We start from the raw sequence: 20,269 nt of genomic DNA, 5'->3' as shown, positions 1-20,269 counted from the left end.
TTGAATTTCGCGTTGAAAGTTTTGAATTATGATATCCTTGTTCTTCAATGTTTTCCTGCGCTTACCGATGTTCATACATTTTTCTTGAATAGCTCCAGATTGTTGAACTGGATTTGAGAGCTGATTGTACCTGAAATGAATGTGCCCAACGTAAGGAATACAATTAAAATAGAGCAATTCAACTGATAAATCCCTGCATCGAATCATCATCGAATTAGCAATAAATTAGCGTATTGTAAATCGTTTCGAAGTCCGCAAAAGTTCTTGAATTTTTTGTTGACAAGCGACATCTACGTTTTTGCTCCGTTCTGAGGTTGTTTTTCCAGCGAACTGATTTAGACGAATGATGGACATTTATGGTGATTGATGATTGTTGCGCAGTTGTTTGATTCAAGTGGAGTCTGTTATAGGACGCCGAACGCGCAAAAGACCAACTGAATGGAACTATGGTGGGTAGCAGAGCCATCCGGATCAACTGGGCGGCCAGGAAACCAGCTCACGGTGGGGGTGGGGGCGGCAGCAGTGGTGATCACGAGAGTGGAGGTGGAGGAGACCGAGCGAACAAGGCGCAAAATTATAGGGCCATTGCAAAACAAGCTTCCGAGAGTAATACTACGGTGTACGTTGGCAACGTCACATCCGCCATTTCGGAGGAGTCTCTGCGCAACATGTTTGAGACCCATGGACAAATTCAGACCATCAACATGTTCCCTCAAAAGGGATACGCGTTTGTAATGTAAGTTGTATATTAAGCTACTGTTTTAGAGCCTAACTAGTTACTCATTCTAACTACAGTTACACTGAGTGGAAACGTTCATTAGAAATAACAAAAATCAGTATTTTAATTTACCAAATTACAGGATCATCTGACTTTGTTTCTGATAAAATTCTGAAATCGTGTTTTGATTAGATACTATGACCATGACAGCGCGACTAAAGCTATTGCACATGCCAATGGAGCCAAAGTTGACAATATCAGGGTCAAATGCAACTGGGGGCGAGAGAACACCAGGGTAAGAATGCACCTTTAGATAACAGAATTTTTGCATAACATTGTAAGATGGATCCACTACGGGTCAGCGAAATGGTGTGAAAAAATATTGTTTTTTTTTGCGGATCTTTGTCATCAAATATGCAAGCTTTGATTTCAGAGAAACAGATTTCCGAAAAATTCTTAGTTTTTGGTTCGTGTATTTCGCTTTTTATTGAGTCTAAACTTATTCTTGTGTGCATGCAATATCTCACTTATTACTCATTTTTTTTCTCAAATTACCACACGTCTTATAATAAAAAGTTTAATTTTTCCAAGTGCTGTTTATTCTGGCCAGATATTTTAACTTTGATTGCAGCTGTAGAAGAAAAGACAGACTATTATTATTCATTTCCGTGTTTACAAACGTTTTTGGTCGCACTAGAAGGATTAAGTGACATCTTTTTGATTTTTGAGACTTAAGACTTTGATTTAATGTTTCTTTAACTTCCTCGTTTCAGACACTGATTAGCTTACGTTGAAGTTGAAGTAGCTAACGTTAGTATCATTTTGCCGTTAGTGGAATTGCAACTTCTGCCATAATTGTCTAAAGTTTTGAGAGTTGGCCATTCTATTCAGCATGTTTTTTGGGTATTATTATGTAGCTGCGAAGCTGTAAGCTGAGCGGAGCTATATTGCGGTGCTCTTGGTTTTTTTTTGACTCGAAGAGGAGTATTGGTTTTCTTCAGGTTTTTTTTTTTACCGGAAGTACTATTCGTTCAGGCGCCGTTTTGACCTAAAAGCGAAAGTGAGAAAAATTGCCGTGTGAACTTATTTTTTCTCAGCGAGAGAAGTTTTCTGATCATGCGCTGCGTTTAGTGAATTACTTTTTGATTTTGAAAAGTGGTTTTTTACTGAAGGGCACATGTAGATAACCGTTTTTAGCCGTTTTTTCGTCTAAGTGGCCCAGTTGTTTTGCTTGTAATTTGGTTTTTGTAGGACTGATTTTTTTTCAATGCTTTATTGAAATGTAAACCGGAAATTGATACCACAGTGATTCGCAGAACCTGAAAATGCATTTCAAGTTCAAAATTGACACATATTTCTTGGTTTTTTCTGTTAATTTTTGCCCTTTTTCTATTAATTTCTTCGTTTTTGGATCTATCTGCCGTCTTTTTGTCAAAAATCAGTTAATAGGACAACTTGCCTTCGATGATTCATATACTCAACCCCTCTTTTTACTTCAATGTTATTTTGTTTTTTAAAATTGTACATTTGCTAATCCGAATTTGGTAGTCTTTCTCCAACTTTTTTGGGAAGTTTTTGTGTGTCTGTTTTTTGGTTTTAAAATTACTAGAAATTACATGGTTTTAAAATTACATCTTTTTGTCTGTTTTTTGGTTTTTATTACTAGAAATAGTCTTTTTGTGCAACATGAGGGACTTTAATTCCGTTTCAATAAAATTTGAATAATTTTTTAGCGTTAAGTTTTTAAAAAACAGTTAATGAATTTTTTCATTAATGCACTCTTAAAAATTCTTTTTGCCAAATGTTTCAATGTTTCGTTTGCCTAAAGTCTGATTTTTCTTTTTTTTCTGTTTAGGAGGATGTATCTTTGTCTCGGATGACTCGTTCTCTTTTCTATATCTCAAATGCTGAACAATGAAATGTATTCGTTTTCCTTGATTTTTTGACTTTCAACTTTCAAAAATCAAGAATTAGTCTGTTACTGTGTTCCTTACATTGTTTCCTTATTCCTCACAATCTTGTTTGTATCAGTTTAGCTTGTGCTGGAACCTACATTTATATTGGTTTTATTGCTTTTTTCAGTTGTTAAAATAATGAATGATTTCAGCCTTCTCTTATTTTTACTCATTTCATTGGTTTGCAATTGATTTCATTAAACATAAGGCAGTACTGAGAAATTGCTGGAAAGCTTTTTCCAAAATTTCAAATATTATTACAAATTTTTAGAATTTTCTTCCGGCCTCGGTAATGTTTTTAAACGATTTTTTGCCTTTGAAAATTATTATTAGGTTTCTTATGTCTTTTCTATTACTTTAGTACTTTATTTCTAGCATATGTACAACAAGGAAGAAGTATGTGTTCTTCTTGTTAATCGCCGCACAGCGATAGCTGGGGCTATTATTGGCCTTCTCTTGGTTTTTTTTTTATTTCGTCATGATTTTTGTTACGACCATATGACGTCACAGCCACTTTTTGTTCATTCGTTCATGCAATTTCAACTGAATGGCATGTGTGACGTCATTTTTCGCTCTTAGTGGAGCGAGTTTTTTTGTTCATGCGCGTGATTAAATTTTTGGTCATACTTGACTTACCTCACTCTCAAAAATGACTTCCTCAATTTGAAATTGACTTTTATTTACTTTAATTCAAAGAGACAAGGTCAAATGGTTGTGTGTCACTCTAAATGAAGGTTACTTAAGATCAGCTAATAGAGGCAGCAGCAATAACTTATACAGATTTTGAATCAAAATATAACAGATCAGCCTTCAATGAAAGGACGATTTTTTTGGTCTGTCTTTTTTACTGTTTTTTTTGAGACTGCCGATCTTACGAATCTATGGCGGCTATTTTCTGGCAACCTGCCACATTTGTTTTTGATTGCAGTGATAAAAAAACAAAATGCAGTGGTTCTTAAATTAGAGCATTTGAAAAATTTAGCTTAGTTTCTAGAGTATTATCTGCCGTTTGCTTTCGCGTTGTTTTGAGAGTAGAATCATGAATTATTTAGAGCAATTCATAGCCCTGTCGGATTTATCAGTCTATCAGTATTTTGACCCTACTGATTATTTTGGACTTTTTTAACGTTGCCAAACGTTTTCAATAATATAAATTTTTGCTGCATTTTGTTAGACCATCAATTTTTAGATCACACCTGGGGAGGTTTTTGTTCAGGAAGTAGTTTTGTTCACGCGGCATTTTAACCTGAAAACAAAAGTGAGAAAAGCTGTCCTGGTGAAAGATTTTCCTTATTTATGAGAAAATTTTTGATCTTGCGCTGCGTTCATTGAATGACTCTTTGACTTTGAAAAATGTTCTTGAGAGAACGCCGCATATAGATAACCGTTTTTGATCCACTTGGCTCAATATTTTTAACTTGTAATTTACTTGATTGTCGAAATTGTTTATGATTGTTGCTGCATTAATATATAAGTTTATGAAATTGATACCACAAATCTTTGCATAGCCTAATAACATTTTTCAAGTGTAAAATGTGCTCATTTTTCTCAATTTTTAAGTAAATTTTTTGATTTTTCGTTGATTTCTTCCTGTTTGGATCTTCGAGCTGAATTTTTTCTGAAAAATCTATCTAAATGGCAGCGTTCGATTGGCAGTTCGTCCGTTGAACAACTCTTTTGAACGTGGCTTTTTTTGTTCTATCAAATTGTACACATACTAATCCGTTTTTTTTTTTCATTTTGTCCGATTTTTTTAAAATTTTTGTTTCTTTGTCCAACTTGGAAAAGGCTTTTCGTGCACAGCCAGTGGTTTATTTTCGTGTTAATAATACCTCATTTGATTTTAGCGTCTAATCTTTAAAATTTAAAGGAATTTATTTTAATATGATTTATTTTGAATAATTTTTTTTACTATATTGACAATTTCTTTGCAAAGTATTTTAGTTTAGCAAATCTCTCTAGCCTTTTTTCAATATCTTATTTCGACAGAAGTTTGACTGTGTAATGTTTTTGAACCATGATTGCTATATAAGTATATGTACTTATTTTTGGATCAATATTTTTGGAGTGTATTTAAAACAGAATGTAAAAGTCAATGTCGCATGTGAAGACTGTTTAGAATGAACTAGGCTGAAAACGGCTGAACTAATTGAAAAGCAGTGAAGAGATTTTCTGATAGTATAGTTAAAAAATTGTCTATATTGAAGGCGAGAAAAATAATTGTGAAGAAAATATTCGCTAAAAGAGCAAAATTTTTTGATCACGTGCGCCTTTTTCAAACAGTTTTCTAGTTTTAATTCCAACTTTTTAATCAGAAGTGCTCACAATTATCTAGTCTAATATTTGTGTGTTTGGAAGCATTTTTGACCATCAACATTCAATCTTTCTCCATGAGCATTTTGCCTATTTCAAGTGTTTAGCATTTTCTTGACTTTTTTATAACGTTTGCGGAGTTGTGTGGTCGAAAATAGTTGTTGCAGCTGTTTTGGTGGTCGTTCGTTATGATTGAAACTTTTTCAAATTTCGAGGAAAAATAGTTAATTTCGAGCAATTTTTTGCCGATTTTTTAATGTTTTTGAGGTTTTTGACTTTCTCCTGACCTTACGCTTCGTGCTTTTATTTTTCTCAGTCAATTCTTAGTTGAGATTTACTCTTTTGGTGTCACTACAACGAATTGACACTTCAAATCTAGGCATGTTAATTTTCTCAAACATAAATCACACGTTTTATTTTTTCAATTTTTTGTTCATAGCAGCTTCCAACAGTCAATTGGAGTGACTGATCTGGCAGAAGCTGTACAAAATTGTTTGCCGGAATAATGATTGGAAAAAATCATTGTGAAAGCTAAACCGACCATATATCACTTCATTAAACAATTTTTCTAATTTTTTTGCTCTTATATTTTAATTGTTGTTTATCACTTAGTCTAATTTTGTTTTGCAGACTTTTGTACGAGAAAATCAAATTAACATGTTTTTAATAAAGAATGGTTCGGGAGTTGCCTTGCTTTTGCCGAAAGGTTTTTTTGGACAATTCTACTCTACGGTTTTGTCCGTCATCTCCTTTCTTTTTCGAGTTTCTTTTTATGAACCTATTTCATTGGGCTGTCTGTCAATTGTTAATATTTTGTTCCAATTTATCTGTATAACAGGTCCCTTCACAAAAAGGTTTTTCTGGAGTTGCCACCAAAGCTAAGTTTTATCAGGTTGTGTATCGTCACATACTTTTCTCATATTTTTTCTGTTGTTTCAAAATGCTTAGTTTTATTATGTGGAATATGGATTAGGTCAGTTAGGATGGTCACTTTTCTACTTCGAGTCTTTTCCGGAGTTCTTTGGCTATGTTTTTTTTACTGGAAGTACTGGTCGTTCAGACCCTGTTTTGACCTGAAAGCGAAAGTGACTCAAGTTGCCGTGTGAACTGATTTTTTCTGAGCGAGAGAAGTTTTCTGATCATGCGCTGCGTTTAGTGAATGATTTTTTGACTTTGAAAACTATTTTTTAACAGAATGGCACATATAGACAAACGTTTTTAGCCGTTACGTTTTTTTGACAGAATTCCACATTAGATAACCGTTTTTTGCCGTTCTTTCGTCCAAGTGGCCGAGTTTTTGCTTGTAGTTTGGCTTTTCGTAGAAATGAATTTTTATTCGATGCTATATTGAAATGTAGTCCTCGGAATTTGATAACAGTGTTTTGCAAAATGCTCTTCAAGTTTAAAATTGGCACATCTTTCTTGATTTTTTAGTTAATTTTTGGCTTTTTCCCAATTTCTTCTTTGTTGAATCTGTCAGCCTCCTTTTTTCAAAAATCAGTTAATATGGCAACTTCACTTTAATAATTCATATCCTCAACGCCTCTTTTGACCTCTAAGTAATTTTGTTTTTTTTTTAAAGTTGTACACATGCTAATCCGGTTTGGGTAGTTTTTCCAATTTTTCTCAGTTTTGTATTTCTGTTTTAATTACTTGAAATAGTCTTTTTGTGAAACTTCAGGGTCTTTAATTTCGTTTCAAAACATTGTAATCACTTTTTGGCATTAAGTTTTTGAAAAACAGCTAATAGTTTTTCAAATTCAGTCAAAAAATTTTTTGTCCATTTTTTGCAAAATGTTTCAGTGTTTCGTATGCCTAAATTCTGCTTTTTCTTTTCTGTTTAGGAGGACAGATCTTTGTCTCGGATGACTTGTTGTCTTTTCTATGTCTCGAATGCTGAACAAGGGAATGTTTTCGTTTTTAAAATTTTTTAAAATTGACTGTTAACTTTCAAAAATCAAGAGTGTCTTTTTCGTTTCGGTGTTTCTTACTTTGTGTCCATTTTCCTCATTCTAGTTTATATTATTCTATCATTCTATGTTTGTCCTGGCACCTACTTCTTATCCTTATTTTGATTTTTTAGTTGTTAAAAAAATTGAGTGATTTCAGCTTTTTCCCAGATTTTTGTCATTTCTTTGGTTTACAATTGATTTCATTCAATATAAGGCAGTACTCAGAGTTTGCTAGAAAGCCTTTTCCAATATTTCCATTTTTAACTTTTCAATTGCAATTTTCTTGCTGCCTTGGTATTGTGTTTGAGCGTTTTTCCTTGTAAATGTTATTCTCTTGCTTATGTCTTTTTTGATTAATTTAATTTTTGAAATAATATGAAAGCATTTTGTCGAGCATATATACAACGAGGAAGCAGTATATGTTGTTTGCGTCTTAATTGAAGTGATTAGTAATCTAATTATAGTGGTTTTCTGATTCTCAAATTTGAGCATTCATTTTTGAAAAATTTAACTTAATTTCTCAGATTATTATCTGCCATTTGTCTTTGCGATCATTTTGCTCAGCTGCAATTAGTTTTTTGTAAATTGTTGACGCTTGGAGTTGCTTCCGGAATTCTTTGGGCTCTGTTTTACCGGAAATACTATTCGTTCAGACGGTGTTTTGACCTAAAAGAGAATGAGTGGAATTGCCGTGTGAATTATTTTTTTCTGAGCGAGAGCAGTTTATCATGCGCTTCGGTCATTGAATGACTTTTCAACTTTGAAAAGTGTCTTTTGACAGAATGCGGCGTATAGATAGCCATTTTTAGCCGTTTTTCGTGCAATTAGCTCTTTTTTGCCTACAATTTTTTTTGGAGACAATTTTTTAATAGAAGCTCTATTAATGAAATTGATATCAGTGGTTTTTACAGTCTAATAATGCGTTTTATATCTTTAATGAGCACATATTTCCCAATTTTCAAAATCATTTTTGACTTTTTTTAAACTAATTTTGTCCTTTTTTGGATCTTAAAGCCGAATTTTTTTTCAAAAATCAGTGCGTATGGCAATTTATTTTTTATATTTCATGCATTTAATTCCTCTTTATAATGTGAGGTTTTTTGTTTTATAGAATTGTACACATGCTTGTTGATTTTGGCAGTTGGAATTGAAATTTTGTGGCGTTCAGTTTTTGAAATTAAGCAAAATGATTTTCATAAGTGCAATTTAGACCGTTTTTTGCAACGATTTTTTGAGTCCAAGCATTGAAGTGTTTCTACTCTTTGATCTTTACAGTAGGACAACTATATCTTTTTCCTAGCCTCGTATGCTAAACAAATGAACGGATTCTTTCTACTTCATGTTTATTCAATTTAATTTTCAACTTTCAAGAAATCAAAAGTTAGTCTTTGTTTTTAAATGATTTTAGACTTTTTCATAATATTTTTTCAGTTTCAATTGATTTCATTTAACACAGTGTGCCAATGAGAATTTGCTGAAATGCTTTTTAAATTTTTTAACTGGCGAATAATTTCTGCGAATGTTTTTGGGGTATCAGCTTCACTTTGAAAATTTTTTAGCTATTGAATTACGTTGTTTTTTATGGTCTTGTTAATTAATTTAAAGGTTTTTCGACTATTTTGCTGGTTTTGCAATTTTTTGCCCCATTGTATCGTTTTATTGAATTTAATGATAGCTTTCGGCATCTTAGTGGCTATTTTTATTTGGGATCTCTCCTTTCATTATTTGCTTTACCTTTTGATCACGTTTTTCGTTTTGCAAAAGTCACGATTTTCACGCTTGACGTCGGACTTACCTCACTCACCGTTTCAACTGGATGGATTTTAAAATCGGTCACGCATTCAATTACGCAATATAGTGAATACAGTCATAGTCAAAGGAGCAAAATTAATAGAAACGGGATAAGCCGATGAAGACCTGTCATAGTGCATTAGGTTATCAAAGTTCTTTAGGCCGATTGTTAGCTGACAGTAACCCTAATAAGTTCAGTTTTAATACTGAAATAGAAGCTCGAGCTGATGTTTTCTACATTCCTGTAGACTCTGTTTACTATAAAGGATACAAGATTTATTTCCTACAAAAGTGTCTCTTTTTATGCAATTTGACATATGATAAGGCAGTACTGAGAGTTTGCTAGTGAAGAGATTTTCTGATAGTATAGTTAAAAAATTGTCTATATTGAAGGCGAGAAAAATAATTGTGAAGAAAATATTCGCTAAAAGAGCGAAATTTTTTGATCACGTGCGCCTTTTTCAAACAGTTTTCTAGTTTTAATTCCAACTTTTTAATCAGAAGTGCTCACAATTATCTAGTCTAATATTTGTGTGTTTGGAAGCATTTTTGACCATCAACATTCAATCTTTCTCCATGAGCATTTTGCCTATTTCAAGTGTTTAGCATTTTCTTGACTTTTTTATAACGTTTGCGGAGTTGTGTGGTCGAAAATAGTTGTTGTAGCTGTTTTGGTGGTCGTTCGTTATGCTTGAAACTTTTTCAAATTTCGAGGAAAAATAGTTAATTTCGAGCAGTTTTTTGCCGATTTTTTAATGTTTTTGTGGTTTTTGACTTTCTCCTGACCTTACGCTTCGTGCTTTTATTTTTCTCAGTCAATTCTTAGTTGAGATTTACTCTTTTGGTGTCACTACAACGAATTGACACTTCAAATCTAGGCATGTTAATTTTCTCAAACATAAATCACACGTTTTATTTTTTCAATTTTTTGTTCATAGCAGCTTCCAACAGTCAATTGGAGTGACTGATCTGGCAGAAGCTGTACAAATTTGTTTGCCGGAATAATGATTGGAAAAATCATTGTGAAAGCTAAACCGACCATATATCACTTCATTAAACAATTTTTCTAATTTTTTTGCTCTTATATTTTAATTGTTGTTTATCACTTAGTCTAATTTTGTTTTGCAGACTTTTGTACGAGAAAATCAAATTAACATGTTTTTAATAAAAAATGGTTCGGGAGTTGCCTTGCTTTTGCCGAAAGGTTTTTTGGACAATTCTACTCTACGGTTTTGTCCGTCATCTCCTTTCTTTTTCGAGTTTCTTTTTATGAACCTATTTCATTGGGCTGTCTGTCAATTGTTAATATTTTGTTCCAATTTATCTGTATAACAGGTCCCTTCACAAAAAGGTTTTTCTGGAGTTGCCACCAAAGCTAAGTTTTATCAGGTTGTGTATCGTCACATACTTTTCTCATATCTTTTCTGTTGTTTCAAAATGCTTAGTTTTATTATGTGGAATATGGATTAGGTCAGTTAGGATGGTCACTTTTCTACTTCGAGTCTTTTCCGGAGTTCTTTGGCTATGTTTTTTTTACTGGAAGTACTGGTCGTTCAGACCCTGTTTTGACCTGAAAGCGAAAGTGACTCAAGTTGCCGTGTGAACTGATTTTTTCTGAGCGAGAGAAGTTTTCTGATCATGCGCTGCTATTAGTGAATGACTTTTTGACTTTGAAAACTATTTTTTAACAGAATGGCACATATAGACAAACGTTTTTAGCCGTTACGTTTTTTTGACAGAATTCCACTTTAGATAACCGTTTTTTGCCGTTCTTTCGTCCAAGTGGCCGAGTTTTTGCTTGTAATTTGGCTTTTCGTAGAAATGAATTTTTATTCGATGCTATATTGAAATGTAGTCCTCGGAATTTGATAACAGTGTTTTGCAAAATGCTCTTCAAGTTTAAAATTGGCACATCTTTCTTGATTTTTTAGTTAATTTTTGGCTTTTTCCCAATTTCTTCTTTGTTGAATCTGTCAGCCTCTTTTTTTCAAAAATCAGTTAATATGGCAACTTCACTTTAATAATTCATATCCTCAACGCCTCTTTTGACCTCTAAGTAATTTTGTTTTTTTTTAAAAGTTGTACACATGCTAATCCGGTTTGGGTAGTTTTTCCAATTTTTCTCAGTTTTGTATTTCTGTTTTAATTACTTGAAATAGTCCTTTTGTGAAACTTCAGGGTCTTTAATTTCGTTTCAAAACATTGTAATCACGTTTTGGCATTAAGTTTTTGAAAAACAGCTAATAGTTTTTCAAATTCAGTCTTAAAAATTTTTTGTCCATTTTTTGCAAAATGTTTCGTATGCCTAAATTCTGCTTTTTCTTTTCTGTTTAGGAGGACAGATCTTTGTCTCGGATGACTTGTTGTCTTTTCTATGTCTCGAATGCTGAACAAGGGAATGTTTTCGTTTTTTAAATTTTTTAAAATTGACTTAACTTTCAAAAATCAAGAGTGTCTTTTTCGTTTCGGTGTTTCTTACATTGTGTCCATTTTCCTCATTCTAGTTTGTATTATTCTATCATTCTATGTTTGTCCTGGCACCTACTTTTTATCCTTATTTTGATTTTTTAGTTGTTAAAAAAATTGAGTGATTTCAGCTTTTTCCCAGATTTTTGTCATTTCTTTGGTTTACAATTGATTTCATTCAATATAAGGCAGTACTGAGAGTTTGCTAGAAAGCCTTTTCCAATATTTCCATTTTTAACTTTTCAATTGCAATTTACTTGCTGCCTTGGTATTGTGTTTGAGCGTTTTTCCTTGTAAATGTTATTCTCTTGCTTATGTCTTTTTTGATTAATTTAATTTTTGAAATAATATGAAAGCATTTTGTCGAGCATATATACAACGAGGAAGCAGTATATGTTGTTTGCGTCTTAATTGAAGTGATTAGTAATCTAATTATAGTGGTTTTCTGATTCTCAAATTTGAGCATTCATTTTTGAAAAATTTAACTTAATTTCTCAGATTATTATCTGCCATTTGTCTTCGCGATCTTTTTTTGCTCAGCTGCAATTTGTTTTTTGTAAATTGTTGACGCTTGGAGTTGCTTCCGGAATTCTTTGGGCTCTGTTTTACCGGAAATACTATTCGTTCAGACGGTGTTTTGACCTAAAAGAGAATGAGTGGAATTGCCGTGTGAATTATTTTTTTCTGAGCGAGAGCAGTTTATCATGCGCTTCGGTCATTGAATGACTTTTCAACTTTGAAAAGTGTCTTTTGACAGAATGCGGCGTATAGATAGCCATTTTTAGCCGTTTTTCGTGCAATTAGCTCTTTTTTGCCTACAATTTTTTTTGGAGACAATTTTTTAATAGAAGCTCTATTAATGAAATTGATATCAGTGGTTTTTACAGTCTAATAATGCGTTTTATATCTTTAATGAGCACATATTTCCCAATTTTCAAAATCATTTTTGACTTTTTTAAACTAATTTTGTCCTTTTTTGGATCTTAAAGCCGAATTTTTTTTCAAAAATCAGTGCGTATGGCAATTTATTTTTTATATTTCATGCATTTAATTCCTCTTTATAATGTGAGGTTTTTTGTTTTATAGAATTGTACACATGCTTGCCGATTTTGGCAGTTGGAATTGAAATTTTGTGGCGTTCAGTTTTTGAAATTAAGCAAAAAGATTTTCATAAGTGCAATTTAGACCGTTTTTTGCAACGATTTTTTGAGTCCAATCATTGAAGTGTTTCTACTCTTTGATCTTTACAGTAGGACAACTATATCTTTTTGCTAGCCTCGTATGCTAAACAAATGAACGGATTCTTTCTACTTCATGTTTATTCAATTTAATTTTCAACTTTCAAGAAATCAAAAGTTAGTCTTTGTTTTTAAATGATTTTAGCCTTTTTCATAATATTTTTTCAGTTTCAATTGATTTCATTTAACACAGTGTGCCAATGAGAATTTGCTGAAATGCTTTTTAAATTTTTTAACTGGCGAATAATTTCTGCGAATGTTTTTGGGGTATCAGCTTCACTTTGAAAATTTTTTAGCTATTGAATTACGTTGTTTTTTATGGTCTTGTTAATTAATTTAAAGGTTTTTCGACTATTTTGCTGGTTTTGCAATTTTTTGCCCCATTGTATCGTTTTATTGAATTTAATGATAGCTTTCGGCATCTTAGTGGCTATTTTTATTTGGGATCTCTCCTTTCATTATTTGCTTTACCTTTTGATCACGTTTTTCGTTTTGCAAAAGTCACGATTTTCACGCTTGACGTCGGACTTACCTCACTCACCGTTTCAACTGGATGGATTTTAAATTCGGTCACGCATTCAATTACGCAATATAGTGAATACAGTCATAGTCAAAGGAGCAAAATTAATAGAAACGGGATAAGCCGATGAAGACCTGTCATAGTGCATTAGGTTATCAAAGTTCTTTAGGCCGATTGTTAGCTGACAGTAACCCTAATAAGTTCAGTTTTAATACTGAAATAGAAGCTCGAGCTGATGTTTTCTACATTCCTGTAGACTCTGTTTACTATAAAGGATTCAAGATTTATTTCCTACAAAAGTGTCTCTTTTTATGCAATTTGACATATGATAAGACAGTACTGAGAGTTTGCTAGAAAGCCTTTTCCAATATTTCCACTTTTAACTTTTCAATTGCAATTTTCTTGCTGCCTTGGTATTGTGTTTGAGCGTTTTTCCTTGTAAATGTTATTCTCTTGCTTATGTCTTTTTTGATTAATTTAATTTTTGAAATAATATGAAAGCATTTTGTCAAGCATATATACAACGAGGAAGCAGTATATGTTGTTTGCGTCTTAATTGAAGTGATTAGTAATCTAATTATAGTGGTTTTCTGATTCTCAAATTTGAGCATTCATTTTTGAAAAATTTAACTTAATTTCTCAGATTATTATCTGCCATTTGTCTTCGCGATCTTTTTTTTGCTCAGCTGCAATTAGTTTTTTGTAAAATGTTGACGCTTGGAGTTGTTTCCGGAATTCTTTGGGCTCTGTTTTACTGGAAATACTATTCATTCAGACGGTGTTTTGACCTAAAAGAGAATGAGTGAAATTGCCGTGTGAATTATTTTTTTCTGAGCGAGAGCAGTTTATCCTGCGCTTCGGTCATTGAATGACTTTTCAACTTTGAAAAGTGTCTTTTGACAGAATGCCGCATATAGATAGCCATTTTTAGCCGTTTTTTGTGCAATTAGCTCTTTTTTGCCTACAATTTTTTTTGGAGACAATTTTTTAATAGAAGCTCTATTAATGAAATTGATATCAGTGGTTTTTACAGTCTAATAATGCGTTTTAAATCTTTAATGAGCACCTATTTCCCAATTTTCAAATCATTTTTGACTTTTTTAAACTAATTTTTTCCTTTTTTGGTTCTTAAAGCCGAATTTTTTTTTCAAAAATCAGTGCGTATGGCAATTTATTTTTTATATTTCATGCATTTAATTCCTCTTTATAATGTGAGGTTTTTTGTTTTATAGAATTGTACACATGCTTGCCGATCTTGGCAGTTGGAATTGAATCTTTGTGGCGTTAAGTTTTTGAAATTCAGCAAAATGATTTTCATAAGTGCAATTTAGACCGTTTTTTGCAACGATTTTCTGATTCCAATCATTGAACTGTTTCTACTCTTTGATCTTTACAGTAGGACAACTATATCTTTTTTCTAGCCTCGTATGCTAAACAAATGAACGGACTCTTTCTACTTCATGTTTATTCAATTTAATTATCAACTTTCAAGAAATCAAAAGTTAGTCTTTGTTTTAAAATGATTTTAGCCTTTTTCATAATATTTTTTCAGTTTCAATTGATTTCATTTAACACAGTGTGCCAATGAGAATTTGCTGAAATGCTTTTTAAATTTTTTAACTGGCGAATAGTTTCTGCGAATGTTTTTGGGGTATCAGCTTCACTTTGAAAATTTTTTAGCTATTGAATTACGTTGTTTTTTATGGTCTGGTTGATTAATTTTCGGTTGATTAATAATTAAAGGTTTTTCGACTATTTTGCTGGTTTTGCAATTTTTTGCCCCATTGTATCGTTTTATTGAATTTAATGATAGCTTTCGGCATCTCAGTGGCTATTTTTATTTGGGATCTCTCCTTTCTTTATTTGCTTTACCTTTTGATCACGTTTTTCGTTCTGCAAAAGTCACGATTTTCACGCTTGACGTCGGACTTTCCTCACTCACCATTTCAACAGGATGGATTTTAAATTCGGTCACGCATTCAATTACGCAAAATAGTGAATACAGTCAGAGTCAAAGGAGCAAAATTAATAGAAACGGGATAAGCCGATGAAGACCTGTCATTAAGTCATAGTGCAATAGGTTATCAAAGTTCTTTAGGGCGATTGTTAGCTGACAGTAACCCTAATAAGTTTCAGTTTTAATACTGAAATAGAAGCCCGAGGTGATGTTTTCTACATTCCTGTAGACTCTATTTACTATAAAGGATACAGGATTTATTTCCTACAAAAGTGTCTCGTTTTATGCAATTTGACGTATGATTGAAATAATTGATAAAAATATTGAAATTTTGAAATCATTGATTAAAATATTGAAATTTTAAACAATGTTCTCATTTTTTCTCCTTTTCTTCAAAAATAGGGGTTTGTGGGCTCCTTATGGCTTAGCTGATATTTTGGGGTTAGATAACTAATTTTCATTGCGTGAAACAGCTGTTTTGTTCGAATGTTTTTTGTACTTGATGAAAAATAAATTGAATTTTCCTAATTTCTCATGTTTTTTTCTGGCAATATTTTTTCTTTGACTTATGACTTGTTTTCTACGCTTTGATGCTTTCTGCAAGGAGATATTAGGTGTTTGAAAAGCCTGTTTTTTTGGGGGAAATGACTTCTAGTCGTTTCCAGAATTTTTCCGGCTATGTTTTTTGTTTCGTCGTCTGACCCCTTTTTCGTTTTGCATTTAATCAGAGCAAAGCTGAAAAAGTCAAATTTTCTGAATGACTTCTTCCCCTCACTAACGGCGTTTGCTCGTGTGACGCCATTTCTCATTCTCGCTACCAAAGATTTTAAGATCATTTGCGTGATTTAGATGTTGATCATACGTGACTTACCTCACTCAATAATTTGACATTTGCACGTAAAACTCAAGTTTAATTTGAGTTTGTTCCAGGTCAAAGGAACCCATATGTCCAGTAAAGGTCCCTAATAAGAGGCTTCTGCGGAATGAATTTTAGTAAGCTTTTTTAATTTACCGCTGAATGTTTTTACCTAGCTTTTCGAGCGGCGTCGATTTTTTTTCAATTTAGATCTGTCTCTGTTTCTATCTCTGTTATACGGCAGGCAAGTCTATTCTTTCGCAGCTATTACGGCAATCTGCCGGCTATGTTTTTTGGCCAAGGATCTCTTCAAATTTGATAACAAGCTTTGAAGGAATTGTTTAATATGTCAATAGTATTAATCCGAAACTTAGCACAAATTGTGCTGCTCATTTGCTTTCTTTTCTGGCGCCTTTTTCGAATGAAATATTGGTCAAACATTGTCAACTGCCATCAACGTATAATGCCTCCGATAATAGTTTTAAGGAACGAGCTGCAACTTAGCAATACATATCTTTGGAATCCAATAACCGAAATTCGTTAAAAATTAATTCTCTGCGTTAGGATTTTTGTAAAAACTTTCGGAATTTGCAGGTTTGATTTCCATTGCCGCTTCGTATGAGAGAATTTTTTCATGTGCTGACTGCAGACCAGACGAACAATGAATGCCAACCAAATCATTTTCCACTATCGTCCAACGATTCAATATTTTTTACGCAATGAAATTAATTCATCTTTACCTTTTTTTGAATTCTTCTATGGTATTGAAAAGACGCAACTAAATTAGCTTTGTCCTCGGATGTTTTATTTGAGTGCGTGATTTGAGTAGCATTTATAGCGGTCCTGCTGTATTTTTTTTATACGGTGTTTTGTACCAGTAACGTTTCGTCTGGCTCTTTGGCTTTTCGTCCTCAAAACGGGATAAACAAGTGTTCTTTACTTGTTACTTATCAAATTTTCAGCTGATCAGTGCTTAATAAGTTCTAAGAGTTTGAGCCTTACGTTAGCAATTGCTTAAATTTTGTAATAAATTGCATAGATAGTACAGCGAGTGACTGAGAACCTTTCATCGCAATTGCATTTTATCCGTTCAATGTTTGTTATCCGAAAACTGTTGAACAGCAACTTTACTAAGACACGCCAACCTTCTGCTGGTTGAAAAAAGTTGCGTTTGACTTAACTTTCCTATCACGTAGTTTCTTTGTTTTATCGATATCTGTTTTGTTTCCCCATCAAATTAATTATTGTCCATTAACATGTGAAAAACTAGTGCTCTTTTTCTACTGAGAATGGAACTAAATGTCACAATTATTTGTGTAAAAGTCGGTTGTGATTGAGGAAAAACCCGTCCCACTGGCACTGATTGCTTTAACTATCTTTTAGCTCACATGACCTTACTAAAACTGGATATTGATTCTTTGCTTCAAATAATTCTGGTAATAAAAACGTGCTAAAGCGGAAAACGTTCATTATGTGATATATGTGCGTGCTTTAGTCCGAAGCACGTAGTGACCACCCAGAGTACCCGAACTATGGATACGGAGAGGATCGGACATTCGATGATGCTGGAGGTCACAGCAGTCACCAACGAGGGCAACCCCCGCCTGCCGGTCCACCCCCTCCTCCTCCCCCTGGAGCACATAGACAGTATAACAGCTATAATAACAGTTACGGGGGATACGGAAGTGGTGGTTATGACCCCAATTATTACTACCCTCCGCACGGACAGTACCCGCCACCGATGTACCCCCCTCACGGTCACCCACCCCCTCCTCACATGGGCCATCATTATGGGCCACCGCCACCACCACCCGGGGCTTATCCTCCACCAGGACCTTATGGAGCACATCCTCCCCCACCTCATCACGGTTACGGACCACCGCCCCCTGGATATGGTGGTCCTCCGCCTCCTCATGGTTATCCTGCGCATGATCCCAATTACCCTCCACCACACTCGGGTGGCCCCCCTCCACCCGAAGGTGGCTATCCCCCGCCGTCAGGGGCGAATTACGGACCAGGACACACACCGCCTTCTCGTCGTGGAGCAGCTACTCCGCCTAACGGATATGTAAAACAGGAACGATAAGAAGACACGTGTGTGGTCTATATTTATGCAATTGATGTTGAAACTCTACATTTTTTCTTGCAGCCGTACTTCGAAACTAAAGACAAACTGATATGCAAAGTTGTCGGATTCTGACATTCAAACTGTTACTGTGTAATTTATATCAGTGTGTAAACATCTCTAGCTCATTATTTTATTTGTGGAATTGATTACTCGTTGTATTATAATTGAAATGTTTGGACAGCGTGCTTCTTATATCGAAGTTTTCAGCTTAATTTTATGTATTTAGTCAAATTTTCAGATAAGATATGTCGGTACTACCGTCTTCAGTGTTTGCAGACAGTGATAAAATTACTAGTGCACGATATGGGACAGCTTCCAGATTATGGGCCAAACGAGTGTAAGTTGTAAAATCATAAGAACTAATTAATAGCAGCCGTCAGCCTCTCTAGGGCTATTATTTAGGAGCTCTTCTTTTTTATAATTAAAAAGATTTGGATTGTATTGGTGTGCTATCATTTCCCCACTCGAAGAGGAGTATTGGAAAAGTCTTTTTAGTCAACAATTATCTGAAGAGAAATTAACGTAGGAAGTGAAAAGCGTTAAAAACATGGTATTTCTGAAAAAATGTGAAGGGCAGAGCGAAAGAGAGTGAAAAAATCGAGGTGTGAAAAAATTTAAAGCGAGCGGATTGTTTACGTGCTGCTTTTTCAAGCAGATTTTTGTTTAATTGCTCTCAAGCGAAGTTTGTAGCAATTATATTAGTCCAGTTGGTATTTTTTAATTCGATTTTTTTATTTTTTGCCTGACTCATTTGATTTTCGTCCTCAAAAACGGGATAAACAGGTAGCGCCCAGCGGGCATTAAGTTCGCTTATAGTCTTTCAGTTCACTAGTCTGCAAGTATGCGATTCACAGAAACTGTTTTGGAGACTTATACTTACGGTGTGAAGGGCGGTTCTTAGAAGTTGACCCCCACCTCCCCTCCCCTGAGCATCACCCCCCCCCCTCCCTCAGCATCAGCCCCTCCCCCTCACCCCAACTTCTTGCCCCACAATCCCTAACCCTGCATATCGATTATGCCGTTAGGGACCCGTGCAGCCAAAGACCCCGCACCGTTGCACCCCCCGCTGTGCTCACATCACGCCCCTGCGCTAGCCCCACTAAACCTTGGCGAGCTACCGACAAAGCCAACCGATCGTTTGAGAGCAATTCGCCCGACGTTAGTCGGTTATGATTTAGGTTATTTTCTTATTCGGAGAATTAAATGTTTTGACTTTTTTTGATAAATTAAACAAGGTTCTAAATAATTTTTTGGTCACCTACTGAAGTTTTTCGTGTTATGTTTTTAATTAATCTCAAACAAAGTTCGATTCACCAAAACTGAAGGGGACAATATCTTGGTGTGAAGGGCGGTGCTGAATCTGAAAAGATTGACCCCCTTCGGTCACCCCCCCCCCCCCCGCCGCCATCAACCCCGTGCACCATTACCACCCCCTTAACACTTCTATTGTCCACCCTCCTCCACCTGTCGATTTGAACCCCCCTCTCTTCTAACCGTCGCAACCCTACCCTGATTGCCTTACTTCCCCCCTACACACACCGATCACGCCCCTAATGCTAGCATCGCTGAACCCCAGCTGTCTACTACCGAAAGCGACCACTCGCTGGTCGTTTAAGAGAACTCGCCCGACGTTAGTCGTGGCCTTCTCTTGGATTTGGACTCGAAGAGGAAAGTTGGTTTACCGGAAGTACTTTTCGTTCAGGAAGTACTTTTCGTTCAGGAAGTACTTTTCGTTCAGACGGAGTTTTGACCTAAAAGGGAAAGAGTAAAATTGAGGTGTGAACTAATTTTTTATGGGCCAGAGAAGTTTTTTGATCGTGCGCTTCAATCAGTGAAAGTCTTTTTGACTTAAAAAGTTGTTTTTTGGCAGACTATCGCATATAGATAACCATTTTAAGCTGTTCGTCATCCAATTGGTCGTTTTTTGCTTAATTTTTTGTCGAAATATTTTTTAATGGAAGCTCTATTAATAATTAATATGAATCTCTGAAATTGGTACCGCTGTGTTTTTGATAGTCTGATTATGCGTTTCAAATTCTAAATGACCACATTTCTTAGTTTATTGTTCATTTTTGGCGTTTAAATTATTTTTATTTTTGGATCTCAAAGTGGACTTTGCAAAAATCACTGCATATGGCATTTTACTTTTGATATTTCATGCAGTGGCTGCCTCTTTATAACGTGATTTATTTTGGTGTTATAGAATTGTACCCATGTTTACCCGATTTCGGCAGTTCTGTCCAGTTTTCCTCAGTTTTTTGTTTTCAATTGATAGAAAGTGTCTTCGAGCACCGTCAGGTATTTTACTTTTCTTTTACTTATAATTGATCTGTTTTGTGGCGTTCAGTTTTTGAAATTGTTAGAATTTTTTTCAT

General features: G+C 34.4%; 2 protein-coding genes across 4 annotated transcripts in view; both read left to right on the top strand.

The window, feature by feature from the left end:
- LOC142334628 (nucleolysin TIAR-like) overlaps window positions 1-18,052 on the top strand; it is a 210,302-nt gene extending 192,250 nt beyond the window's left edge. For both annotated transcript variants that reach the window (XM_075382819.1, XM_075382821.1), the window contains 3 exons: window positions 411-736; window positions 911-1,013; window positions 17,262-18,052. In XM_075382819.1, the coding sequence (XP_075238934.1) occupies window positions 411-736; window positions 911-1,013; window positions 17,262-17,852 (1,020 nt within the window). In that variant the 3' untranslated portion in view covers window positions 17,853-18,052. The remainder of the gene's footprint in view (window positions 1-410; window positions 737-910; window positions 1,014-17,261) is intronic.
- Window positions 1-20,269, top strand: part of LOC142334629 (uncharacterized) — a 418,890-nt gene that overhangs the window by 72,873 nt on the left and 325,748 nt on the right. The window contains exon 2 of one of the 2 annotated variants that reach the window (XM_075382823.1): window positions 18,131-18,231. The exons of the other annotated variant lie outside the window; for it this stretch is intronic. Coding sequence (XP_075238938.1) covers window positions 18,140-18,231 — 92 coding nt within the window. The 5' untranslated portion in view covers window positions 18,131-18,139. The remainder of the gene's footprint in view (window positions 1-18,130; window positions 18,232-20,269) is intronic. 2 annotated transcript variants of the gene reach the window in all.

Source organism: Convolutriloba macropyga, chromosome 2 (genome assembly GCF_964194025.1).
Source record: "Convolutriloba macropyga chromosome 2, txConMacr16.3, whole genome shotgun sequence".
Classification (NCBI taxonomy): domain Eukaryota; kingdom Metazoa; phylum Xenacoelomorpha; order Acoela; family Convolutidae; genus Convolutriloba; species Convolutriloba macropyga.
Note: the sequence above shows the minus strand (reverse complement) of the source record. Positions and strands in the feature narration are given on the sequence as shown.